The sequence below is a fragment of the Lipophrys pholis genome (genome assembly GCF_963383615.2).
Source record: "Lipophrys pholis genome assembly, chromosome: 21".
Lineage (NCBI taxonomy): Eukaryota > Metazoa > Chordata > Actinopteri > Blenniiformes > Blenniidae > Lipophrys > Lipophrys pholis.
The window spans coordinates 16,487,333-16,515,065 of NC_137649.1; the positions used below are offsets into that span (position 1 = coordinate 16,487,333).

Sequence of the window (27,733 nt, forward strand, 5' to 3'; positions counted from 1 at the left end):
TCCAAAATTGATTGTGAAATTAAATTTAGAAAGTCCTCTTTTGCCCAGAATGCCTTATCTGTTAAAGGTTCCAGAAACTGGAATACCGTATCTCCAGTTATCCGAGGGAGCTCCACCTTTGTCGGTTTAAAAAAAAAAAAACAGTACAAGATATGGCTGATCAATAACAATCCTGCACTTTAAAATATAGATATAAAAAAATGGCACTTTACCCACGTCAGACTACTGAATATTTGCACTTTCTGGTTTTTAGGAAGAATTATTCTCTCATCCTTGTCTTGGTTTCACCATATTGTTTTTATGTGTTTATAACCTTGTGTGGTTTAATGTAGGACGACGGATGGAAATTAGCGTTGAGCTAAATCCGGCATATTTACAGTGACCTCATGAAGAGGTGTCTTGTTCATTGATATGCACCGTCCCGTCCAAATAAACCAATAAATGAAATGGAATGAAAAAGTTTTGAGGCTAAGTGATGAATCTAACTCTATTCAATCACTTTATTTTTCCCCAAGGGGCAACAGAACAAAAAGCCCCTCCCTTCGAGCACGTTTCCTGGCAGCTACAACCTGTTACAGACCCCCCCCACCACCCCACACACACACACACACACGCACACACCCTGTCGTGTCCTATCCACCTGCTGCAGATGCTCCGGCTCCGATTGGCTCAGGGGAAGAACCAATGGGCACGCGGCCCTGCGTTCAGTGGGAAGGCCATTTAAACTGTGTGGCTGGGTGTTCACGAGGGCTGGCTTTGCTTGGAGACCCTTGTCACACACAGCTACTAGTCACAACAGTGGGGACTTCAAAGGCGGCCGGGGGCAGTTGGTGAGAAGTGTGAGTGACAGGGAGACAGACACGGGGACAATGAGAGGAGCCCAGAGTGTGACACAGCAGAGGAGAGGGCAGTAGATGGAGACAGAGTTTGGAGGCAGAATAAAGAGAAAGTGACAAAACAGAGTGGTGAGAGAGAGAGAGAGAGAGAGAGAGAGAGAGAGAGAGAGAGTCGCTTTTGCAGAGCAGAAGGACAAAACAGGTCAGGAGGAAGGGAGAAGGAGAGACCCGAGTTTCTACTGTTCGGAGCATGGTGGCAGTGCACATGGATCTGGTCGACCTCTACCTCCCAGAGTGCTTCACCTACCACTCTGACACAGAGTAAGTACTTTCTCACACCACAGGACGAGAAGTAGGTACTGTCATATCCGTACGGGTTTAATACAGACTGACAGTGTGTCTGCATGCTCTGTCTCTGCCTGACCTGAAATATACCTAGTTATTTACTTAATATACTTCAAACACGTACTTATTTGAGGGCTCATTGAGTTTATTGAAGAATGTTTGAGCTTTTCTTCATGCGTGCCACGTTGACTTTCCTCCTTTTATTCACTCTTTTAATTTCAAGGTTTTTTTTCATTGTTTTGCCAATAATATAATTTATACAATCATACTATATAGAAACAACAACATAAATACACAGACTTCCTCAGGTTTCCGCATAGTTACTTCTTTTTTTTCATCACTACCACCCTTATTTTAATAAACTTCATTGTAATATCATTGCAATACAGGTTTAGTAGTTTCCACTTTGCCTTGTAGCCAGATCATACTTTAAAGGATTTAATGGAGCCGTGGTAACTTAAAGGTAAAATTAAATACGTTTTTTTATTGCGTTAGAGATCTGGTGTATATGAAGTATAACGCAGAGAAAGCTTAATTCACATGGTTACTGTTCCGTTCACCTTCAAGAAAAAGAAACCTTTTTTGGAGTATTCGCTCATCATAATAAGTCCCGTCATGGATTTTTTTTGTCACTCAGAGCTCATCACTGCATATGGTGCAATATTTCCCATTACGTTCGAGGTATTTGACTCTTTTCTTTGGGTTCATCAATTCATTAAGGAGTCGATAAACGGTCAGAATTAAAGAGGATGTTATAAGTTACGCTCTCTAATGACGGATTAATGTAACACTTTGAGTGTGCGGTAACTTCAAACTGAACAAACGAGTGTCACATTCTATAAGTTAGATAAATGGAATTGCAGGAAATTTGTTTTACACATTTCAATAATTTACAAATTAATTATACACGATGAAAACTTTTCTTTCTTTTTTTTTTTTCATGGTGACTGTATTCAAAACAGTTTTGCCGAAAATGGGTTCAAGTTGTAGAAAATTCACCGCAGGTTTGCCGTTCATTGCTTCTGGTTGTCGCGGTTTCTATGTTGATAGTGGTCGTCTCTATGGTTTGGAGGGAACTCGTCCTGGAGGTTGGCAGCGAAAAACCTTCTCCACCGATATCAACAAATCCTGTAAGATTTTAGGAGAAGACGTGTGAAGCAGCTGTTTAATTGCTCAAAGGCTCTTTTTTCATAAATAGAATTATATAAAAAAAAAAGCCTATTATCATCCATCAATGCTGTGGCATAAGAATGTATTTAAGAATGGGAAATGAACTTTTCCCACGGCGCGGAAATAAAGAGGACTGTCAGATAAGCAGAGGAAGAAGAGGATAGGTACAAATGTCCATGTGCAGGTTGGATGATTGCCTGTGACACCAGAAACCAGATAAAGATCGGGGGGAAAGGCGATGGCGGCCACAGATGATCCTCATGTGTGGCACGCGATCCATGTTTCCGGAGCCCGTGAGCCCAAGCCCCAGTCGCAGGCACCTCATCTCTCAGCCCTGTCCAAAGCCTGACTAAGGCTCTTACAGCTGGCCGGGGGTGCCGCTGATCCCTGCTCATCTCTGGCTCATTAGTTTAAAGAAGAAGAAAAAAAAAAGGAAAAAAGAAACACTGCTGAGACGTCAGTGACCTCGATCGCTGCTCCGAAGGGTTCAGGTTGACTAGGTTATTAAGGCGCCACAATGGGATTTTGTGATATTACACACGGAACCTCTGCCTCGTTATAGAATTGTGGTTAGTTTTATTCTTAAGATATATATTTCTTTCTCCCTCTCCTTTCATCCCTTCCATCACCCAGAGGGTCATTGTCTGCATTATGACTGCTCATTTGAAAGAAAGTGTTGCCCTCTCTCTTTTCTTCCAACACCGCTCAGGTTAATGAGCCACAGGACTGCCCCCTTTCTTTCTGCCCCTCCCCAGCTTTTTCACACTCCCTCTATCAGTCTGACCCTCTCGTAACTTCCTCCCGCCTCTCGTCTTCTTCTCCCTTCTTTTTTTTTTTTGTCCTCTTGTCGTTTCACGCTGCATTTTATCCTTTGTTGCCCAGGTGCCATTAGAGCTGTTTTGGATACTGCGACACAAAAGAAGCCGGGGCATGATGATAACTTTGCCTGCACACACACACACACACACACACACACACACACACACACACACACACACACACACACACACACACACACACACACACACACACACACACACACACACACACACACGGACTCTTTGATCTGCCCCTGCTGCACCAACCACCTTTTGATAGACTTTTATGTGCAGTTGTAGATTAGTAACCTGTCAGAGTGAATATCGTATCACATCTAATGCCATTTCATTATGAAAACTAACCCCCCCCCCCCACCTCCCGCTGCCTCCTCCCTCCTTAAGATGCATTACAATGGGAGAGAGCAAAATATATCTCACTCGTTCCCTGACAGAGACTTGACACAGCAATATGGACACCTGTGATGGATAGCCAGTAAGGCTACCAGTGAGTCATTGTAAAAGGAAACTGAAATCTATTCACTGTGCTGGTTTTTATAGTCTCCAGAGTGGATTGAGAAGCTGGAGATGCAGTGAGCGAGGTGATGGAGCAAAGTGGCATCTTCAGGCTTGCTGACGGAATGATGAGACAATTACAACCAACGGTTTTTCTATATAACTGTCAGGAGGAGTCGTACCGAGAAAAATCACTTTTACACCTGATTACATTGAGATCCGGCATTAGATTACATCCCAACAAACTTTTAGATTATTCTGAAAAGGAGTGAATCGCGGCGAAAACTTTCCTTTTTTTCAGTTTAGAGTTCATTCTTACAATACATGGAATTCTGTTATGTCCCAAAACATTTTACCTGCAGTTTAAGCAGTGATACACCAACTACATTAAGTTTAAATGTTTTATTAGTCTATGAACTAACAGAACTATTATCTGTAGAAATGAAATAAAAAGAATTTCCTTTTTTATTCATCCTTAAAACACCAACCATCTCATGTTTGGTTTTTTTTATTTCAAAAAATCTGAGTTGAGGTTTATTGTGCGACAGTGCTCCGCCTATTTTTACATCTGGTTGTAAATAGGGTTTTGCCTCACTCTGTAGTTGTACAATAGAATATAGAATAATCCTTGTACTCAGCTTCAATGAGCTTTGGTCTTATTTTATTTATTTAACAAATAAACTCCTGAGTGAAAAACACCCTAATCTGTACCATTCTGAAGCTCTGCTTCAGTTGAGTTGAACTGCACACCTGGATTACGACTTGCCAATTTATATTGACGTTTTCTTCCCAATCTATTTCTAAAAATGGAATCTGATGAATACTGGTTTGTATAAAACGGGGGAATATTTTGAAAAAGACAGGCCTGGTTTCAGCCAGGCCCAACGCAATCGAGAACCCAACATGGGATCGGCGTGATAAACTTTTGCCTGAGAAAGTCACGCAGAGCTGAGATCCCGCCACAAAGTTGTGCTTTCATCCGCGGATGGGTAAAGACGCGAAAGTTGGCCTGCCACGTTTGCCGCAGCACCGTTTCGTCTGCCTCTAAGTAAGAAAAATAAATCAGTAGGGCTTGTGCGGGCACTTCACTGAAACAGTCAATCAAAAACAGCCTGATGGAAAAAAGCCACTCAGTCAAAAGTTCTGTGCCAGCGTTTGGTCTTTGATAGTTTTTGATACCCGCTGCAATGTCTTCCATCTGTACCGAAGAAGTGCCACAAAGCTCCATTTAGTACAGCGATGACAATGATTGCGTTGCCACAGTTGATTTGATTGTTTGGGTTTTTTTCCCCCCCGGCAGTTAAACTGTTCCTCTCGGTATCTGCCCTCGCTCTCACTGCCTGTTTTTGTGGGTTTGTAGAGGGGTCAGTAGCGCATGGCCATGGTTTACTCAGTGGGTGGTTAAAAACAGCCTCTCTTTTTGCCTACCAAATCACCTTTCATTGGAAAACACTGATTTACATGTCAGGAAACGTCAACATCCACCTCACCAGGCTGAGAGCGGAGTGGGCGAGATCTATGGCGTGCGCGTGTGTTTGTCTGCGAGTGGAGGTGTGCAACCGAAAAGAGAGATGGTAGAGGGAGTGTTTTTTTTTTTTAAAGTTGGCCCTGGCGACAAACAGTTGCATGAAAGCATGTGTGAGGGTGTTTATGAAGACGCGTGTCTGTGAGCGTGTGCGCAAAGGGAGCTCCAGTGTGTTCCTGAGCATGGAAATCTGAAGTGGAGACGTGGGAGACTGTCTGAGCTTTTTATTTTTACATCCACGCACGAGGGTCTGACGCCACATCGTGAGTATGTGTGTGTGTGTGTGTGTGTGTGTGTGTGTGTGTGTGTGTGTGTGTGTGTCTGTGTGTGTTTGATTGCAGATCACATGCCTGTGGGCCTACTGTACACTTTCAGACGCTTGTTCTCCTCGGCATGGTGACAGAGAGTCTGTTGTGGTCACATCTTAATCCAATAATAGAGCCACGACACACACTTTAACAAGCAGCGCTTAGGATTGTCGTTTCTTTTTTATCTTTACATGATCAAATATTTCCCAGAAGAGAAAGAAAGAGGTGGTTTTTCACACTGGTGGGCAGAGTGATGCGGACAATTTTGATTTGGGCATTTCCATAGGTTTGCTTAAGCAATCCTCCCCTTTGAAAACAAAGCAGTGTAATGAACAGAAGCTTTGCATATGTGGGAAATGACAAACGGCTGGTTTAGGTGGTGCCGGGATGGCTTGAATGGATGTATGGTCAGGTGGAAGGATGTGGAGACTCGGAGGTGGAAGTATTTGCCGCATTTTAGAAATGGAGAGGTTCAAAAAGGGAGTAAGCTCATCAGAAAATAGCATTCTTAGTGTTTATCATTCTGTTTGTGGTGTAAAAACACACACATGTTTGTTTGCAAACAGAAATAAACCCATAAATTAAAGATATGGATTTTTTTTTTTTTTTTTTACAGATCCTTGAGACACGATTACGATCTGTGTAAATGATGCTTGACTTAATAAAATGAATCAGCAGCCACCAACCTGAAGGTCAATTACATATATTAATATTAATTATGATACCAAGGTGACTCATTATATAAAGGTGAATTGGAAGACTCTCTGCATCATAAATATGTATGAAAAAAACCTTTATGTGGATCTATTCTTCTTGTCTTCCATCTCCTTGGTTCTTTTTTTTCCAGGCTTCTGGGCAGGATGTCAGTGAGGGGCTTGGACCCCGCTTGTCCCACCACCATCAAGCGTGAGCCCTCCAGCCCAAGTCCCAGCTCTCAGGGTGACATCAGTCCGCCCCAGCCCAGTCCTGGAAGCTCTTCCTCGGACACCAACTCCAGCTACGGCCCCCTGACTAATAAGGCTCACAAACACAGCAATGGCCTGGACTCACCGGGCGTCTATGGTAACACGGCAGTGCTGGCCAACAATGGAGGGACAAACAGGTCGGTTTGTGTTTGTTTCACACGTTGAACGGGATCATTATTATCCGAGTACTCAATCCTTGTGTTTCCGTCCACCTCTGTCCAGGAGGTTTGGGGAGGAAGAGGGCCAAGTGAAGTGTGAGTTCATGCTGGGCTCGGTGGCCAAGCGGCTGTGTCTGGTGTGTGGGGACGTGGCCTCGGGCTACCACTATGGCGTGGCCTCATGTGAGGCCTGCAAGGCGTTTTTCAAGAGGACCATCCAAGGTAAGAGACAGAAACACATCTAAAACTCACATGCAGCACAGGAACAGGTCGGGCTTTATACATAGTAACAGAGTTTATGTTGCATGGCTGATAATTCCTTCCTGCCGTCTTTTAAACCTGTTTTACCAGCATCACGGTGCAGATGCAGAGCGTTTGTTTTGGTATAAACAAGCTCAGATCAGTTAGTTCATAGCCGCCGTCACCTCCTGCCTCCCAAACTGCAGAGAGGCTTTAAATAAAGATCTGTTTGCAAACAGCTGATACACAGTAGATTGATGGCGTGCTGTGTATATAGTCAACATGTTTGAGTTTAGGTCGTGAAGCTTCAGATAACACATGGTGGTAAATGTGTGCAGCGCCGCGCTTCGGGCCGCAGAAGCTGTCGGAGCGTCGGGCGCCAGCAGCATTTCGAGGAGCCGCCCCACGCGTTGCCAGCTCTCGGCCCAGGTTGAGCACCTGACAGGCTGCGTTTTTAGCTCAAGCCTCCAAAAATTTGGCTGCTGTACACAGGTTCAAAGGGCAAACTGGAGCGGCTGTCACATCAAGCAGAGGGATCCAGATCTGATGTCTGGCTCATCAGATGCTTCCTGTGTCTGATCGGGGGTGGCAGCTGAGAGCGTCGGCAACTGGCTGGACGCCATCAGGCTTAATGGAGCGGCTTAGGCTGCTGGTTAGGTGTAAGGAATGTGTCCTTTTTTTTTTTTTTTTCTTTTCCTTGACTCGTGACACAAATTGGGAGTGATGCTGCCAAAATTAACATCTCCAAAATAACACAGCATTATTTAAATCTCGTAAAACATCACTCGGCCTGTTTTAAATCCATTCGATCAAGGTCACAGAGGTCATCTCCGTGTCACGCCGAGACAACGGACCTGTGTTGAAAGGTTGACGGCGTGGATTTTTAAGTGTCCAGGAACGGATTAGTGAAAGCCGACCGGTGGTGTTCAGATAAATTCAGCTGTAGTTCGTTAGACTACGTCGCTCTATATCTGAGATATTTTACAGATTTACAAAGTAATGAGAAATCAGGCACAGCCATAGGTCAACATGAATCCATTAGCAGTCAGGTCTTATTAAACGCAATATAATATCCACAGGTAAAGTGTTAATATGACTTACAGACTTGTTTCCTTTCGCTGTCAGACCAGAGTCAGTTCAGGATTACTGTTTAGTACAATAGTAACTTTTAAGACCTTTTAGGTTTGTTTACACAACAGAGGTGTTTTGAGTCCTGCAGCTCACAGTGTCTCTTCAAGACCTCAGACACTAACAGGTTTCTGTAAAAATGCAACCTTTGACATAAAAACTGGGATCCGCGACAACCCAAGTATTGTCATGATGGACGCACCGGGTGATAAACTGCTCTATTGGATTGTTGTTTTTGTTGTCCCCGGAGCAATAACCAAGGTGTTTTTTCTATCCCGTCTCTTGTTCGTGTTCAGGTAACATCGAGTACAGCTGCCCGGCATCCAATGAATGTGAAATCACCAAGAGGAGAAGGAAATCTTGCCAAGCGTGTCGATTTGTGAAGTGTCTGGCGGTGGGCATGTTAAGAGAAGGTCAGCCATACACTAAAAAAGAAACTGAACTTTTCAGACTTGGATCAAGACAAAAAACAAAAAACAAAAAACAAAAAACAAAAATCGTTTGGGGTACTTTTTCCGAAATCGATCAGTCTGTTAGTCTTGGCAGAGGTTCAAAACTCATCCTTCAGAGAGCTGGAAGAGAAAGCGAAGACTAACACAAGGCGGAGTGCGAGTTCTTTGTTGTGCATTCCTGGAGACAATAACCTAATTATCAGATTCTCTTAATGTTTCACCTGATCAACCAGTGTGTGCCGTTGTTGTGTAAACTCCAGTGAAACCTAAAACTTCTGGCAGTTAAACTTCACGCCTTTTGTGCCATTTGTGATGTGTGTGTGTGTGTGTGTGTGTGTGTGTGTGTGTGTGTGTGTGTGTGTGTGTGTGTGTGTGTGTGTGTGTGTGTGTGTGTGTGTAGTAAACGGAGTGCTTAACAATGCATTGCATAGCAGAAGGAGGAGAAGGCTGCTCACTATTCAGCCTCTGTCTCTGTGGTGCTCCACCAAAATAGCCTCTGGACATCTGCCAGTTATTTTTTTTTTTGGTAGGTACATTAATAACACTACGGCTCTGCCAAGATAAAGGAGGGAGCTGTGATGTTCTGGAAAAAAAAAAAAAATGAAGAAATTTTGAAAATGTTATTCCTATTTTGAGATGTGATTCATATAAGCTGGACTGTCACACTACAACTCAGACACAAACATTCATTCATAAGGTGCATCAAAGACACATGTCCTCACTTTTTAATACAGCTGAAGGATGCAAACTCTCACCCTGCGTGCTATCAAATTCCAAGTGACGCTGCCGGCATGTATACATTCCCCAGAGGGTCTCTACCAGCGGTCAGGTGCTCCGTCAGTCCGACTGTGCGCCTGACTGGTGACATATTGTTGTTCCAGATTTAGAAGTGACTCAAAAAGGAAAACATTAGCGGCCTCCTACTGTACTGTACCGACTGACTCGGCGGCTGCTGTGTGCGGCGTACCGAAGGTGGGCGAGCAGATCAAACTCGCAAGTGTGTGAAGCCTGATCTTTTAATTTGTTGTCACCTTTTCATTAATGACAGTTGTGGAGGGCAGAAGAGCCGAGCGTTTGTGTTTCATGCTGCGTTTGTGCCACATGTGTCCTTATGCACTTCAACAGTATCTACCAGAGGGGCCAAAGCATTCACAATACTTACTTAAGCAGAAGTATAGATAATTATATGAAGAAAACAACTTTGGTAAATTCAACAGTTGTGATTCCAACTTCTTTTACTTCAGTAAACTGACAGATTCTGAAATGCACACACCCTGTTGTAACGTCTGGTGGTATTTGTGAACACAGCAGCTTAATTATTGATAATGATGCAGCTCATTATCATATTTAAGATTGTGAGAGGTTTCTGCTATGGAGGTGGATTGTTGATAATAAAATGTGTGAATTTGAGAAGTTCTGCTGCACCTCAGTGTGATGATGATGCCCATGAGGAAGTCTTATTCTTAACTGATCCTTTGACAATGTTTGACCTTCCACGTCGATGGCCCGCAGTGAGTAAGAAATAGCATCGGTTTGTTTTTCTCTAACAAGAAATGCTCCGATCCAATCCAGCCAAAAATAACTTTTCTTGACTGCTTGAACACATGCTCAAAAGTTCAGATTTTTACTTCATTAATGTATTGATTTTCACACTGCTTGGGTGTAGTGGTTTGGCATTCCAACCTCAAAACAAGAGGAACCGGTTTGATTTTCTGAATTATTTTTGCATGTTTCTCTTCATTCATGCATTTCCTAAAGAGGAGTGTCTGGTTCATTGTTGACTTGGATTTGTTCACGAGTGTGTTGACCCTGTAGTGGACGGGCGATCTGTCCGAGGTGTTTTGGCTCTAAATTAGATAAGGCAGGTGTAGAAGATGCGTGGATGGACTGATTTAGTCAGTGATTTGTATAGTCTGTTGCAAATGCTGGATTAACTAAACAAGGAGGTTTGTCGCCTGTAATTTGAGCGACGACCATCGTCTCCTATTTGCACATCGACTGGTTGCTACTCCCTCCGTCAGACTGCGCTGCGGAGACTCTGCCCTATTAAGCTTGTAGAATAATGTTGTCAGAACTAATAGAAGTTATGTCCAAACTATGAAAATATGATCCCGATTGTAATAAACCTGAATGGTCCTTTAATGCTGCCCACTCGTCTCTAAACACACAGCCGCCGCTGCTTATTGCTCGCCCAGTGTTAAACAGAATCATCGCATCTTTATGCGTGTTTCTGTATATGGGTGCGTTTAAACATGTCAGTCAGCACTGCAGTCACATTTATGGTCACACTTCTGTGTGTTTGTGCGGCTTGAGTGTGTGTATGCCCTTTTTCTAAATTAGCTGCTTTTAATAGGGTTGGGGCATCAACAGCATCCCGACTTGCCTATCGGGGAGGGGGGGGGGGGGGGGGGGGGGGGGGGGCTCCCGTTTCAACCCCCTTCGCTTTCCCTCCTCCCTCGTAAATTCCTCCAGATGCCTTGTGGGATTCCTGGACCTCCGTGAAATGCGAACTGCCCCTCGTAACTCCTGTCGTAAGCACCCTCGTAACGCGCTTCATCGTGTCTCGTAATGCCCCTCTTCCCCGGAGAGGCCGCAGTAAAGCCAGAGACAGAGGAGCTGTGAGGTTTAATGAGTTGAGGCAGAGCCACATTAAATACACGGCTAAAAGACATATAGACCCCGGGCAGGATTTGATTAAGCCCTGTTTAGTGGACGTTTCCAGGGTTGCCGTCGCTTACCTAAACCACTCCAAACATATTTGTCGGCAATGTTGAACAATGTTTTGTAATACAGATGAAATTTGGCAAATCTGTATTTTCTTTTATAGTGTAACAGTTTACGCTTCTGAGGAATATGGGCAGTGGGGCAGCAATAAATACCATGGCGTCCTGACTTTTCTGTGTTGCCTCGGGCTGTTTGAGACCCTGAATAATGTGCATCACTCACTTCACTCTGAACATGTGATGCAGATTTACAACCTGTGCTGAAAACTCCTTGTAAAGACTATTAAAAATATGTTTCCAATCATCCATCCACGCACCACTCTGTATTATAGACCAATGGGTGAGGGCCGGGTGATGGTCGCACCAAAGAAAGTGAAGCAAACCTGATGTTTTCTCATTAGTTTGATGAACTTGCATCGAGGTTTGAGCTGACAAGTTGTGACGTGGAGACACGCCCGTTTCTTAACTCTCCATTTGTTTATGTCAGCTGCTCCCATTTTCAATTAGCATGTCATTACTGAGGTGACAAGAAAATAAATAAAAAATGACCATCACTTCGACACACGGATCAAATCTGATTTTATGGGATTGCGCGATGACAAAAATACACAGAAGAAGGACAAATACTTACTGTAAATTAAAAAAAAAAATAAAATAAATTAAGAAAACCTGACAAACAGAGACGGACCACCACACACATTTAAAGTCAGAATTTAAATCCATGCCCGCATAGGAAGGACATGCAAACTTCCCACTGTTAACTGGAGATACCTGTTCCACCTAGTCATTTCTTTGAAATAACTGAAAGCAGGAAACACACTCTGTGATGCACACAGGTTCAAATCAGTCTTCAGTCATGCAATGATTCAAAAAGAACCAAAAAAACGTAACTAGTGACCTACAAAACGGTATTAAGATACAAGAATTAAAACGAGCATCTTTACTTTCTACCTGTGATTGCAGTATACACGGCAGACTGTCTGACAAGATGTTCTGATTGGAAAAAAAAATAATTGTATATATTTTTCTGACCATGTTACAATATGGAATCCAAACCTTCTTCCGTGTGAAAAGCCTCAAAAACACGTCAGGGGAAACATTTGTTCTTGACCTGGCCAACTTTCTAAATGTTTTTGGTCGATTTATCGCCAAGAAGCAAGAACACACTACAGCATTGCCAACATATTGTTGGTGGCAGCCATGCGTACCACCGTCACATTATCTGAGTAGCTTGCGACTGTTTGTCGTGTACACATGGTGGCGGCCGTGACGGAGGCGGGACGTGCTGCTGCAGAACAGGATAACCTGGATCAGTCTGCCATCAGCGGCTGGACGTCCTCCTGCTGAGCGCAGTGAGCATTTTGGGAACCTGTAAAGCCGCTCATGTGAAACTCCAGACGCCTTTAAAAGAAGGCCGAGTGATGAAAGAGGCAAAAATAAATCAGTGTCTGAGCGGTCCGCCTTTATCGAACTCCGATGGGCTGTTCGGAGAGATGGGGAGGAGGTGTGTGTATCTGTTTTGTTATCCAGCGGAGCTATTCTTGGCCTTTTGGTTGTCAGCACATTCCACAGTGAAAAGTTACACTTCACCCTAATGTGTCTGTTTCAAATGTGACATTTCAACACAAACGGTTGCGCACCTGCACGATGCGCACGGACAAATGTTTGGCTTTAACCTGAATTTTCGAGCAGTTTGTAGTAATGTGAGGACGAGAACAGCGCATGCATGATGGAGCGCCCACGTCTTGTACAAGTTAACTCTCTTTATCTGCCAGCTTTTCCATCTGAATACCACAGATAGAAATCTTGACTGCATTTTTGAAACTGTCTTACAGTAAAAAAGCAAATATGACAGTATAACGTAACGCGACACAGTCACACTTTAGTGCCAGAGAAGGCACAGCTGCAGGAACAGCTCTGACGGTCATGGGAATAACATTGTAGACACACTTTGAAAAGCAACCATTTCCTCATATTTGCTGCAAAAATAGTTCAACCAATCGATACGATAACTGAGGTGCTTGTACTGTATATACAGTCCTTCTGTACTCAGCTGTGTTTACCCCATCGCACAGAGACAGAAACTAACCCGTATACTGTAACTGAGATCTTTAAGGAGGCATAGATTGTAGAAAATGTACACATACGATACACAAAACATGAAAACAGTCTTGGCAAACAAAAAAAAAAAAAAAAAACAGAAAGCAAAAAACTGCTGTCTTACTACAATTACCGGAATGACCTTGCTATAAAATGTGATTTTTAAAAAACTAATAAAGATTAGTATGTATGTCCCACAACACCATCAACATGTCTGGTTAAATTGAAATAATGAGATCTAATAATCTCAATGTCGACACATTCTCTCCATAAATATCTCTGTAAGCAAGTCAAGCGCAGCCGACTGCCGGCTCGAAGCCACGGAGCATCACTGCGAGGTGTCAAGTGGGCAAATAATATCTGCCGCGTGTCTGTTACAGATGCGAGCGCTATTATGGATCTATTCGGGGCCACTATTGCTATCTTACACAGTGTAGCGCAGGAAATCCAACTCCACTACACTACTGAAGGCTTCCTGAGTCACGATCGCGCTCACCAGAGACGTGCACTCTGTCTAAAGATGCTCATGCAGACCGTTTTCTTCTTTGGCACGTACATTTCTCCTCCGTGAACATGACGCCATATAAACAGCCCCCTCAAAAACATTCACAAACACACGTTGTTGTAAAGGAGACCACAATGCAGCTTCAGATGAGCAGTTGTCGCGGGCCGCTCTGAAAGGTTGTTTAGCGTCAGGTTGCACGAAGCGTGCCGCTGCGCCGGCAGGACTCGTCGCCCGTCCCGCTCTCCCCCGGGGGAAGCTGCTGCATGTGAGCTGACGATTGGGCGACTTCCTGATGATTTACTGGGTTTAGCACAACGCGGGTTCCTGTGGTCAATGTCAAATACTTCACAGACGACACCTGTTCAGTAACCCAAAACCCTCTTCAAACGAGTTATTTTTCTTTGTGCGTTACAAACCGATGACACCTCACGGAATGTGATTTATATATACCTATTCTTTCTTATTGTTTTTCTGTTCTGTGTATCGCGCCAATAAATACATAGCCAAAGAGACTAAAGAAAAGCAACTATTCAACGTGAACAAACTTAGGTGACGGAGGAAGAAACCTGTAGAACCAGGCTCAGATGTGGTGGCTTTCTGTTGTTTTTTTTTTTTCTTATTGTTGTCAAAGATAAAAGAGGTGTTGATCTCAACCCAGTAGCGACTCAACATCGCACCCTTCCTGTGTCCCATGGTCCTGTGTGAATTCAGACCCAATGAAAAACACTTATTTTCAAAAGACAAAACAAACTGAGTTTACATGCAATAAGGTAAATGTCTGTGTTAAGTAATGAATATCATAATGTGACATTAAGCACCTTGTCCAGCCCCGTTAGAGAGATTTGACTATCTAATATTGATTCAACACAGGAAATTGAAGCGCTACCAAAGCTCTTCTACCCAACTCTGAGTTTCGATGCAGACTTTCTCCCTCTTTAGACTTAAATTCTTAAATTTCGTGAATTTCTCTCTCTGTGATGAGGTGTGTGTACATCCACCCAGCCGTGACCCGGCTCAAAGCATCACTGACGCCCTTTGATGTTGTTGTTTCTTCTAGGTGTGCGCCTGGACCGAGTGCGAGGTGGCAGGCAAAAGTACAAGAGGAGAATAGATGCTGAGAACAGCCAATACCTGCACCCTCAGTCTGCACAGAAGAAAATATGTAAGTGCACAAAGAGGTTTCATAATTCCTCTCAAAGATTTTTTTTTTTTTCTTTTACATAATGGATTCCTTTACTTTCAGTGCAAGCGCTTTGATTTTTGTTCCAGTCTGAGAATACACAACAATCAAATGATGTTTTCTTTGATTCGCCTGTCACAACTTTTAATGGGTTTTCCGTTCTAGTATTGTATTTCTCTAGTCACTTGGCATTAATCATATCTGAATGTATTACTTGAAGTGAGAAGTGCTCGCACTGCTCCGATAACCCCCCCCCCAAAAAAATGAATTTCTCTTAAGTCTCTGTAGGCGGTGCAGTGGAGAACAAGGTGGTGTCCTTACTGCTGGTGGCCGAGCCGGAGAGCATCTTCGCCATGCCGGACCCCACGGTGCCTGAGAGTGACATCAAGGCTCTGACCACACTGTGTGACCTGGCTGACAGAGAGCTGGTGGTCAACATCGGCTGGGCCAAACACATCCCGGGTAAGATGAATCCTGAGCCCCCCCACAGTTCCACTATCTCCTTCGTTGGATCACACAGCGAAGCCCAGACATATTAGATCCATTAAGTCTCTAACGAGATCAGATGAGGGATTGGTCGGACTGGCGATTGCCAAGATGCTTGGTTGGAAGCCCAGAGGATGAAGGTAATGTTGGCATGGGTTGGTTCTTATTTGCTAGTCATCCTTTGTGTGTGACGCACCTCTGCTGACCACAGTATGTTCCCTATAAATCGACCAGATGACCAGCGGCCACCTGTAAGTTTTAATTCATTTCCTGAGCTGCAGTTCTGTGTGTGTGTGTGCGTGTGTTTGTGTGCAGGCCGAATTATAGAAAACCTCCTGGCACTCTTAAAGCTCGTCCTCACAGGAACAGCAGAAGGGATGTCCGGAGTCTTTTCTCTCCTTTGATGAGTCGGTGGGAAGCGGAGAGGAAGTGCATTCTGACAGCTTAGTGGGATTAAAAGTCGGCACACAAGTGAGGCTGTGGGTTGTAATCGCGAGCAGCCGTGTCGAGCGGATCATCTTTCAATAATGATTACTAAACTCTGAAATGAATGAAATAAACAGCACTATGGAGGGCAAAAGGTAACAGAGGGATGAGGAATATTCAAAGTAGTATCTCGTCTTTTTACGTCTTTGTTTCTGTCGAATTTCTAAATGTGCTTCGTGAGAGATAGTCCTTCATCGCCTGAGCCCAAGTCCCATTTAAGTTCCTACAAATTGCTTTGTCTCTTTTCCTCTGCTTATCTTAAATGCCTGAAACACACAGTTCTTGATTTCAATGCAAGATTCACACAAACGTGATGTGTTTAAAAGTTTCATGGGAATCAATTTCAAGTCTTAATACTGTTCATTTCATGTTTTCAGATCTACATTCAAACTTCTGTCATTATTGCTAACGGCACCTCAGATACCATGAAAGCATTAGATCCTAGATTAAGTTGGATGTGGAGGAAACGTTAGGTCTTATGCTCAGGAGTTGTCATTTGGCAAACGCTGATTCTTGGCGTTGATAAATTCAGCCACATTAGGCATCATAGAAATGGAATAAATCCAGAATAATGAATCGATTTAGAATAATAAAATTATAACAAATACAATACATATAATTAGACAGGTTTTATATATACAGGAGAGTTATGGAGCTTGAAGGAGGTGGTCTCCTGTGGCTCTTGGTAGTGAATGTAGGTTGCTGAAGGTGTTCCTGCTGTTGACCTGTGCATCATGGAGAGGGTGAGAGACACTGCCCACTGCATCCTCCTCCTCCTCCTCCTCCTCCTCCCTGTACACAGTCCATCTCCACAATGCCACATAAATCATCCAACCTTTTATCAACTTTGTGTTGACGGTTCAAACATTAATAGTGAAAACGAAGAACACCTGCACTGAGCTCTGTATCAGAGAAATGATCACGTGTCTGATTTCTTCGTTTGGTCTTTTCCTTTTCTTTTTATCACTGCGTAATCAGCCACATTATCATCACCCAAAACATCACCAGGGAAACACCTGCTTTTTTTTTCTCCCTCTTTTCGTGGCTGTCTAGTTCCTGACTTGCTTCCAAAACAAACAAATGTGGCGTGTGCACTTTTAATCTCACAGCTATATTTGTGTGAAGCAGGTATTTGAGGTGTGCTCCTCATCAGCATTTCTATTGTTCTGTTAGAAACTCCGGTCTCCCTTCTCCCTCCTCCCTGCCTCCTCTCATCACCCCCCCCCCCCCCCCCCCCCCCCCCCCCGGGCTGCTGCTGTCTGTCTTCTTTGTCGGCTCTTTACTGTCAGCGCACAAGACAGATGGAGTCCGACTGATGTGTGTATTTGTAGACCCTTTGCCAGTGGAGAGGCTTGTGATGAGAGGCGGCTGTACGCGCGGCAGATACCTTACCTGAGGGCGCTGAAGGAAAAGGAGTCATATTGTCACCCAAATGTCAAGCACATTTTACTCCAACGGCTGAAATGTTACCGAAGATGCACCAGTTGGTGTAGCTGAGAACGGGTTAGTCTGGAAAAAGTCCTCTCAGCATCCACAACGTAGAGGGTTTTTCTTTTCTCGGTTATTCTGATTTTCCACAGAAGTTGGTGCTTCAGAGGTGCTGGTAGGCAGACTTTGTCTTTAAACAGAGCCAAGCCAGATGTTTTCCCTTGTTTCCAGCCACTGCTTGAAGTGAGAACTGGCTGCGAGCTGTAGCCCATAATCACACACACACGAGCAGAGTAACAACCATTCTACTCCGATCCGAGCGCTTTCCCCACCATGCCAAATTATTTCTTCAACGTCCAACTGACGAATTTGCTTGAAATATGGAAAACTGTGGCCATGTCTGTTGTCGAGTGTTTCGCCGTGTGGGGCGTTCACTGACAGCATTTATCACAGGCAGCCTGAGATCATCTCCTAACAGTGAAGGAATTTCAGGAAAAGTTCACGACACTGCAGTGTGACTGCTGCTCCAAGCGACAGATGCAAACAAAGAATCAAGATGCACAAGAAAATGACCGAACCAATTCAAAACCTGTGATATCTGCACTGCACAGTGTTGCAGCTTGTAAACTTTTAGAAAACTACTAAACTTGTACAGTCCATAGAAGCATTAAGACTAAAAAAATTGAAATGCATAAGTCAATCTAAGGGCCCGTTTACGTGACAAAACTTGATGATACTCTGAGGCTTTGAAAACGCACGTTTTTGATTAACAGCATTGATATTTAACACTTACAGGGAAAAAAACCAACTTTTTAAAAATGCTGCTACTGTGCATGCATACCATGGCCGTAGTAAATAGTTCTCCTGAACATACGCGAGTAGATGGACATTGACAATAATGGCGGCCTCCAGAGTGACATCCTGGTAGTTTTATAGTTTAGCGTCACCCATAATAGCAATGCACCTTGGGCTTCTGTCCATCAAGAGATAGAAAGAAAAGATGGAACAATCGCATCATTCATGGAGAGGATTCAGGATGTAGAAAAAAAACAAAAGAGAGACGGCCCAGCTGACAGGAAATAAAAAGAGAGAAAAAAAAAGCATTAGATAAAAGAGACACATACAGAGAAAATGGGTACTTAAAAAAAACAAAAAACGACTGGCCCTCCCTGGCAGCGTAATGGCCATGTCACATCAGGTCTGGATGAGTGGCAGTACACACGGCCCCTTTTGCTGGGAGGACCAGGGTCCTGGGCAAAGCGGCCCAGGCCATCTGAGTTCTTTGCCCAGGGGGAGGTGAGTGTGTTGGGGCTACTGTCCTGCTCCCCCCCCCCACCCTTCGGTGTCGGCTCCTATCAGGCAGATTGACAGTGATGTGGTCTGAAGTCTGAGGGCCAGACTGGCAGATGAGCTGGCTAAAGACCAACTGCCCTCTTTGTTTTTGGCCTTTTTGAGACTGTGATGAAAGTTGGCCGTTGAGTGTGTGTGTGTGTGTGTGTGTTTGTGTGTGTGCGTGTGTGAAGCGACTGTGGCGTGGCTGCTGTTGATATCACTCAAACCTTAGCCAGATACACCCCCCCCTTGTTGCCCTTGGTTGATTTTGCTTCATCCTTTTACAACACGCTCTTTACTCTTTATAGGAGATGTGACTTGTATTAGTCTTTAAAACCTGTACATGTATCACCCGAGATTTCATCATGCGGCCTCAAACACACACTCACAGGTCTCTCCTTCTGATCGATGGACCTGTGCCAGAATACTGATCCCTATCGAGCAATGAAATTGTGCACAGGCGGCGTTTCCAATCAATCAGGGAGCGATAGTGGGGAAATGGGTGCGACTGCCGTCCCCGCAGTGATTGTAAAGAGCAGTGGATCCTGATAACAATCACCGATGGCGTCAAAAATACAAACACCTCCCCCGCCTTCTTGCGCTGTGTAAAATCATCCGTTTAATTACAGTAAACGTGAGTGTGAGAGTGTGTGTGCGGGTTTATGCAGGGCCCATGAGTGGGTTTAATCATACTCCTGTGGGGTGTAATTGTCAATCAAAGTAGGTGTGTCCTGCAGAGTGCAATTAAATGTACCACCTATTTACTTCCTCTGTCCTTTGTCATGCCCTTTGCCGCGAGGCCTCGTCTTAAGAAACTCTGGAATATCATGATGGACTTGAAATCAGTCATGACAACAGAGGGAAATGTCTGCAAGTCTTGCCTCCTGTAATGCAGCTACATTAGAACTTGTTTCTACCAGAGGTTTCTTCAAGAATCAGGATTTAAAGGCAGGCGACAGGGTGTACTAAATTCTCCTGATTTTCCAGAGACATGATGAATCCCCATATTTTGTCCGACATCCCAAGAACTGGATCCTTCACTCGCCAATAGAGCTGAGACAATGTCATAGTTTGGTTAATTGAGGATTCACAACTATTTGGTTATGTTCTATCAAAAGAAATATTGTTGCAAATAAGATTATAACATTAATAGCTGTTATCTGTGGTTGTAGATGACTTACATCCACTGGGAGTGAGCATTCTGGAACTCATTCATCTGATTTCTGCTGTGTTCCTGTCAATGTTTCTTCAGCCACCAGAGGTCACTGTTTATCTATGTTGCATCAATGAACATATCCAAATCTTAAAATGAATTCAATCCAAATTTGGAAACTTGAATTTAAAGAACCCCCGTGCTGTATTTCTAATTTGACAGATGATTTGACGAAGGAGGAATCTTACTTTGACTGACTTTCGTCTCCCTCCCTTCCTTTCCAGGATTCCCCTTGCTGTCGCTGGCGGACCAGATGAGTCTGCTCCAGAGCGGCTGGATGGAGATTTTGATCCTCCGAGTGGTTTTCCGTTCTCTGGCTACGGAGGACAAGCTGGTCTATGCCGAGGACTACATAATGGACGAGGAGCAGTCGAAGCTGGCCGGCCTGCTCGACCTCAACAACGCCATCCTGCAGCTGGTGAAGAAGTTCAAGGCGATGGGGCTGGAGAAGGAGGAGTTTGTGGTCCTCAAAGCGATTGCACTCGCTAACTCAGGTATTCGGCTTGTCGTTGCAGAAAAAAAAAAAAAAAGACAGAAATGTTTTTCCCCGAGGCGGGAGAATTTCTCACCTCCATCTCCGTTCCAGACTCCATGCAGATCGAGGATTCAGAAGCGGTCCAAAGACTCCAGGACGTCCTGCACGGGGCGCTGCAGGACCACGAGGCCTCCCACCACCCGGAGGACCCTCGTCGTGCAGGAAAAATGATCATGACCCTCCCTCTTCTCCGTCAGACGTCTGCCCGTGCCGTCCAGCATTTCTGCAGCATCAAGCAGGACGGACGCGTGCCTATGCACAAACTGTTCCTCGAACTGCTCGAGGCCAAAGCCTGACCTGAACAGCAATTCGCTTGGTCCCGACCTGCGAAGCAGCGGTCGGGACAAGAGCAAGCAAAGTATAACGGGTAATGTTGGGAGTCTGACGCCGTGTATTTGTCCCATTGCAGCTTGCGATTGACAGTGAAGTCTTCAAATTTGCAACCGCTGGGAATCCAGCAGCTGGAGGGTTTCTACAGCCACACTCACAGTTTGAGCGGAAGTGAAAGGAGGCAGGTGAATCAGGCTTTCGGTGTCACCTTTGCTGTTTGCGACACTGAATCGAGCTTGTCTGCCTGCTTTGAAAGATCAAGATGACTGGACAGACAGCGTAACAGCAGAAGAATCGCCTTCTAGAGATATCAGCAGTAACATGCCAAACGTAGAGCTTCTTTCTTTTTTTTTTTTCAAAAAGACCACCTGATACTTGAAGATCCTCGTGGATTACTTATTCATCTTGAAGCCTGTAAAATCTGCATCCTTGTGCATTTAGAGATTCGGTTTTATTTGTCCTTTTCTTTTTTTTTTTTTGTCTATTACAACAAAGTAAAATGAGAGGTAGGGTTAGTCTTGCCAAAGAGAAAAGACTGATATTGTTGATTACTACCAGCAAACATCCACAGTACTAGGACGTGGACGAAAAGACATTCACATAATCCTGCATCCGTGCTCGACTGTGTGTCGCAGAAATATCTTTCTATTCCCTTCATTCATGCGTAGGAAATTAAATAAAACGCAAGTAAGCGATTGGCATCTTATCAAAGACAATATGTAGCTTCCTGACTTTAGTCGGCTTGGGGTTTTCAAAGTGTAGGGGGACGCCACCGCTGGACATATTGCGCCAATATTCTGAGCTTTCGCGACGCATAATTCCACGTACTGTGGCGCTTCGGTGGGCATTTTCATTGCTGAACCTCGGAAGCTGTTGTTTTATCAACCTATACAGCTTTCTTGCCAATACTTACTAGCTCGCACATGCTTGCATACAGCACACAGCAGCAATCTGGAGCAGTCCCGATTCCAACCAACCGTCCTCACTCTTCCTCTGCACACTGCTTCATTCCAGAGTCTGCATCTTCTCTCACTGTAGATACTCAAAATCAATGCGTCGTGCAAACGTCCCTGAAGCCTGAAGCTAACTAGATGTTTGACGTTTTTTGTTTTTTTCTTCAGGGTTTCTTTTGACACTTGGGTGGGTTGGGGTGGGGGTGGGGTGGGTGGGGGTCTGGAGGGTACACTCTGAAATCCACTTTAGTTAACTATTTCAGGGATAAAAGGACTCAATGTCACAATGCAACTGTATCACAGCAAAGTAATATTTATTTAAAAAAAAAAAAAAAGTTGCTCTGTTTCTTTATCGTTGTTTTCATGTATTATTGTGGCATTAACGAGCAATTGCAGTGGATGATAATTTTTTAAAGATTTTTAAATGATATCCCTGTAGATACTTTTTTACTAGCTTCTCTGCTACAGCACTGATACCTAGACCACACTACGAAAATGAAAGAAAAGCTGATTAGAGGCGGAGTCTGTACTTGAAGATCATAGTGTTGTAGACTTGTGTAGACCCATAGATAGAATTTTAACTATGTACTATGGCTGCCATACTGTATAATCTGGATTAGGGAGGCGCTTGATGTCTTTTCTCTGGTAGAAATCAATGTTTAGGTTGGAATTTGTGCACTACTTTTCCTTTTAGCCATAATATTTGGGGGAACTGGTGATGGCTCTCTATTAATCTGTTAGTGTGTGTTGTGTGAAGACTAGTTTTCTCCCCCCACCCCACCCCACCCCCCCTCCCCTCCCCCGCCTGTTACGTGAAGAGATTGAAACAGGAGGAAGGAATCTCGGTGACACGAAATGTTTCCGAGTCTTGCTCCTTATTTAAGTAAAAGTACTGTGACACTATAATGTGCATATTTTTGTGACGAGATGATCACATGTAGCAGCAATATGACGGTTTCAATATATGTCATGTATAATTTTGCTGTACATACATCATGTCTTATGCCAACAGAGATGTTTAAAGATGCAAATAAGCTTTGTTTGGATGAGCTGTGCTATTTCATTCTCAGGTGGATTTTTGGGCAATAAAGATGATCCCCTTAATGCAAAGCTCATATTATCCCGGCGTCGTCTTCCTCGGCGAAGCAGAGTGGGGTTTGAAACAAATTCATTAGGCGCTGGTAAGTGGCTGCAGTGGACTCGCCACAGTCTGACAATAGACTGTCGCTTCCAAGGAAGGCCCATTATGGCACATTTCGGCCATCTGAGCCCAGTTGGATGGAGATTTATAATTAACAGCCCTAATGTAATGAAGTCTAACAGTGGCCCCAGAGAGAGCTGGTCATCAGCTGCCTGTTGAGGCTGATAGAAGCAGAGGCGTCCGACTCATCGCTCCATCATACAGAGACGCCGAGGAAAACAAACTCCCTCCCAGCACAGATTTAGACCGACAATATTGCAGCTTTGATTTAATCCCTTCCGTTCACAACATAGAAGCGGGAGATAAACGATGAATACCGTGTCTATTCTGTAATTCCTCAACCACTCCTCATGCGCAGCATCTAAAATGACTCCACGAATGGATAGCAAACAAGAGTTTTTAATTCAAGGACAGATTACACGTTTTGGGGAGTAATATCATATGAAGTTACTGTAGCACTATGAGTATTGTTTGGAGTAATCTCTACGAATTAATTCATCTTTAAAAAGTTGTATTTGGCTTAATGTTTTTGATACTAGTTCAATATTAGTATTAATATTTTTCCAATACATTCCAACAGACATTACTTTATTGGACAAGTCCCCATTGCCACCTAATAATTGAATAAACCCTTAAATTTTGAGTTCCTGAATTTGAATTAGAATTGGGGATGATTCAAGTCTTTAGGAGGGTGGATGATAGTATCACCTCACATCATGAGAGTTGCTGGTTTGAACCTCCTTCCTGGTTTGAACCAGCCTTTTACCCACACTCCAAATGTATATTAGGTTCATTTGTGCTTCTAAATTGCCAAAAGTGATTATCTGTCTTTACTGTTGGCTGAGTTACGATGCAGCCCTCCTGTGAAGGAGGTAAAGAAAATGAATGGGCCAGAGGGAGAAATACCATTTTGAAATGCTGAATGTGGGTTTGATATAGATTAAAACACAACGTTTATAGTTTCATCAATGCTAATCACAAATTTACCATCAAAAACATAATTGGAATAATCCCGATTACTCACTTGTTTATTAGACTGATGAATTGAACGAACCAATGATTTGCTGGGATTATGTCTTAATCAGAGGAGTTTAGGCCACGTAAGCAAAGACGTGAAGAATAAAAATGAATGAATGGACTGAAGGACAAATCAAAATCCGAGCTGAGCCCATTCGTCCTTTATCCCTCCTTATCTGTCAGCGAAAGCCAAAATAATCTCCTTATTTACCTTTGGTTAAAACCTCAGAGGGCCACCGAGGGATTTGGAACAAGCCGGAGATTTTTCACCACGTCGGCCGTCTGTAAGTGAGTTAGTGATCTTGAGTGATATATCCCCGTATGTCCCTCTGCTTAAATGAGTTAGTATGTGTCTAGCGGCCGTGTCGCCGAGACACCCCGGTGATGGATGAGGCCCCGAGGAGATGGGCTGTAAAAAAGGCTGATTCTGGCACTCAAGGGTGAGATCACTTCCTCAATAAAGAAGCATTGTCCCGAATCATCACAGCAAGGTATGAATGCTGATTAGGGTATTAGACGGAGGAGAGCTCCTCTGTAAAAATAAATCAAATGAGCTCAAAGTTAATGTGGGGACCCTCCCATTCAGAGCCGCGGCGTCTGCATCCGTAGACCAGTGGCTCCACCTTCGCAGGTTATGTTAAAGAAATGAGGTCCTGAAGGTTTCCATTCAACGTCAAGAGCACACAGGCTTCTTTGCTGAACAGTAATTAACCGTAATCCAAACCCATTGTCTTACACTAATTTCCTAAAAAACAACAACAAACAAAACACCTTAATCATAACTTTTGAAGTCAGGAGTATTTTTTTTTAGTTTTGCTCATCGTCACATCTCAGCGTTCATTTATCATATAGTTTGTTTGTCTGGCATAAAAAGGCATAAATGTGGCGAGGTGGTTGTTTATAAAGGACAAAACTAATCATTCCAAATCACCCTCAGTTCACCATTAATAAATGTCGAGTCATCGGATGAAGTCGGGGAGTCTCTGAGATAGCATCAACCCCCCCCCCCCCCCCCCCCCCCCCCCCCCCCCGAACACAGACACACACAAACACACACACACAAGCAGAAAATACTTTTTCCTAATGGAGTAAATCCTGAAATAAAGCATAGATGTCGTTTTAAGCTGTTTCTGTCCGGGAGGCTCCATTGTGCTGTGCACAGTGGAGGGCTGTGTTCAATTTACAATTCATGAGGCAGAGGAAGAAAACACGGCCGCCGAGCAATTAAAGTAGCAATATATTTGAACTGGTCCAGATCCAGCTGCCTCAAATCATCTCAGGATCTTAAGACGAGCTGCTCACGTTTTAAAAGTTTTATGAATTCCCCTGGCAGGATCATAAACACCCCGACAAACTGTTCCTAAATCTGCTCGCTGCACCTCTCGCCTGTCAGCCTCCATCATCGGCCCTCAGCAGATGGACGACTGTACATGTTACAGTTAGAGGTCACTCGAGGAGAGACACAGAGGAAAGTAAGTGGGTTGAGGTTTTTTTTTTGTTTTTTTCTCCCCCAACATCAGGGCCTCCAGCTCATCGTGCTGAAGGGACAGCGGAGAGTTGGTTATTATTGTTGGGCCCGTGTGGAGATATGCAGCTGTTTCAAACCTCAGCACGTCTGCAGAGCAATAATAGCTGGGACTGGGGAGAAGGGCCACTGCAGCTGTACTTGCATAATGAGTCTCTGCTGCTGTTGACTCATTTAACTGGACACTTGCTCCAAGCGAAGCACCGAGCAGAAGCTGCTTGGCGCCATCTTGTGGCTCAGGACTGTATTGCATCGGGCAGCAGAGACGGTGGATTTAATAACTGAGCAAGATGATGACAAGTTAAAAAACAAACTGTTAGACTGGAAAGGTTTGAATGATCGCTGCTGTTAAAACTAAATCCACCGCTCTTATCATGACACTTAAATTTATCCAATCATGTCAAATGAAGATGTTTAAAATTCCTCAATCAACTTATTTTTCTAAGCAGCCAGGTACTTTTTGAGAATACTATAATAATAGTCCACAGTCAAACTTAAAGCCCAAGCCTTTTTTTCCCCTTTTCTTTTAGAGATATCTTACAAACATTGAGCTAAACAATGAAGGAACAAATCTGCTTTTATAGTGCAAATAGGCTGAAGATCACAGACTGTAATGTTTCATTTATAAGAAGTCAATGCTCCCTTGAATCTATATGTACTTCAATAATTACCTCAAGACATAAATTGCGTTAGCAATAATACCAATAAAAAAGATTTCCTGTCATTTCTAGTCAGTAATAAAGGAACAAAAAAAGCACCCTGAGCTTTTTTAGTTGCCTTGTGATGATAATTGAATAATTAAGCTTAGGATGTTTGTTTTGTTGCAGTAAAACATCCATAAAAACATAAAGTCAAGATATATAGTTATGTTGTTTGAGGGGCAAAAGAACATTTTCTTCCCCAAATTTATGGTCATATTTTTATTGTAAGATGATGGTAATTAACTTAAATCATGCATATTTCATGGAATTGCTTTCTTATCCTGTGGTTTGGTATAAATTAAATGACTATTCCAGACTTTTAAAGCCTTCCGGGCACTAAACCTATTAACTCAAATTGCCTTATTGTTTGTGGGAATAAATATATGATTATTAACGTTGACTTTTACCGTTGTGCGCGTCAGCAGTGAAAAACAGCAGGGATGGGGTGAGTGAGTGAATGAGCCCTGCGGAGGAGCACCTCAACGATCACTGACTGTATTCTGGGTTCCTGCAATAAAGAGGTTCTCAAAATGTAAAAAGGACGATCCCTCCCTCCTCCCGGAGTTTAATCCCCACCAGCCCACCCAACTCGCACGCCATGAGCTTTGTCACATTCTAAATTAGCAGCTGTATAGAAAATACAAGGGTGCCAAACACAATGACCACATGCAGCCCAATTTCCTCTCGTGTGGTAAAGTAGTGCTACAATAACTGGTTGATTTCAACTTTTAAAAGTTTTTCTTTGTTGTGGCGCTGAGTCCATGTCTATATTGTCACAAAACCAAACAATTATTGCTGAAAAGGACTACAATCTCAACATAAAGCCAATCTGAATGGAACCTGATGCAAAATGCAGTAAAATGTAAAAAAAAAAAAAAAAAAAAAACAACCTGCTTTTTCATTATGCATGTTTGTCTGTTTGTTTTGTTGTTTAATAATCAATCATATTTGTGTTGACGGTGGAGGCTTCTGAAAATGAAGGTCTATTTTCAAGTTTGGAGCGGCTAAATATAAGAAATGTTTTTCCTCTTGCCGTCCTTCACGATCATGGAGGCGTTGATCTGAACATGTGACGTGCATCATTGGACAATTTCTGCTTCCACTTTCACGAGAGGAGCAGAAATAAATGGAAAAGGAAATGTTTTCACAAACCTGTCAACATGGCTGATTCTTCATTTCGGGTCTCAGCGTTGTGTTGTGTTCGCTACTCTTATCTAAAATAAATCGATCTTTGATTAGAATTTTATTTTTTTTTGAATTTGCTTGGTGATTCCGCGTTTTGTTTGACACCCCTGCAACACAACAAAATTTGAAATAAATAAATAAATAAATTTATTCTCATGACATCATTCATAGTTTCACCCTCTTCTCTTATTTCTAATCAAAATTCCTTTGCAGAAAGTAAAGAGGAAAAGATCCCACAGGTACATATTTACACTACTCACTGTACATATTTATATATATATATATATATAAGAAACATAATCACATGGGGAAGGACACTTTCGCGGCTCTCCAGGATCATCGAGATGTGCCTCCTCAGGTAAACTGAAACCCAAC

At 43.4% G+C, this 27,733-nt stretch overlaps 1 protein-coding gene across 2 annotated transcripts; it reads left to right on the forward strand.

Moving 5' to 3' along the window:
• Positions 1-745: 745 nt before the first annotated feature.
• Positions 746-22,843, forward strand: LOC308126457 (estrogen-related receptor gamma-like). 2 transcript variants are annotated; one of them, XM_080490865.1, is made up of 8 exons: positions 746-1,157; positions 6,363-6,617; positions 6,703-6,860; positions 8,303-8,419; positions 14,844-14,948; positions 15,246-15,428; positions 20,136-20,405; positions 20,498-22,843. In XM_080490865.1, exons 1-8 carry the CDS (start codon positions 1,087-1,089, stop codon positions 20,740-20,742), a joined length of 1,404 nt encoding a protein of 467 aa, XP_080346991.1. In that variant the 5' UTR covers positions 746-1,086; the 3' UTR covers positions 20,743-22,843. The 2 variants fall into 2 exon arrangements, with proteins under 2 accessions (XP_080346991.1, XP_080346992.1); XM_080490866.1 differs by having other exon boundaries at positions 15,255-15,428; positions 20,498-22,836.
• Positions 22,844-27,733: the final 4,890 nt, after the last annotated feature.

Coding starts and splice junctions, on each gene's coding strand:
- LOC308126457 (XM_080490865.1), top strand. CDS start 1,087: ATGGTGGCAGTGCACATGGATCTGGTCGACCTCTACCTCCCAGAGTGC. Junction 6,618..6,702: donor AACAATGGAGGGACAAACAG/GTCGGTTTGTGT, acceptor ACCTCTGTCCAG/GAGGTTTGGGGAGGAAGAGG. Junction 6,861..8,302: donor TTTCAAGAGGACCATCCAAG/GTAAGAGACAGA, acceptor GTTCGTGTTCAG/GTAACATCGAGTACAGCTGC.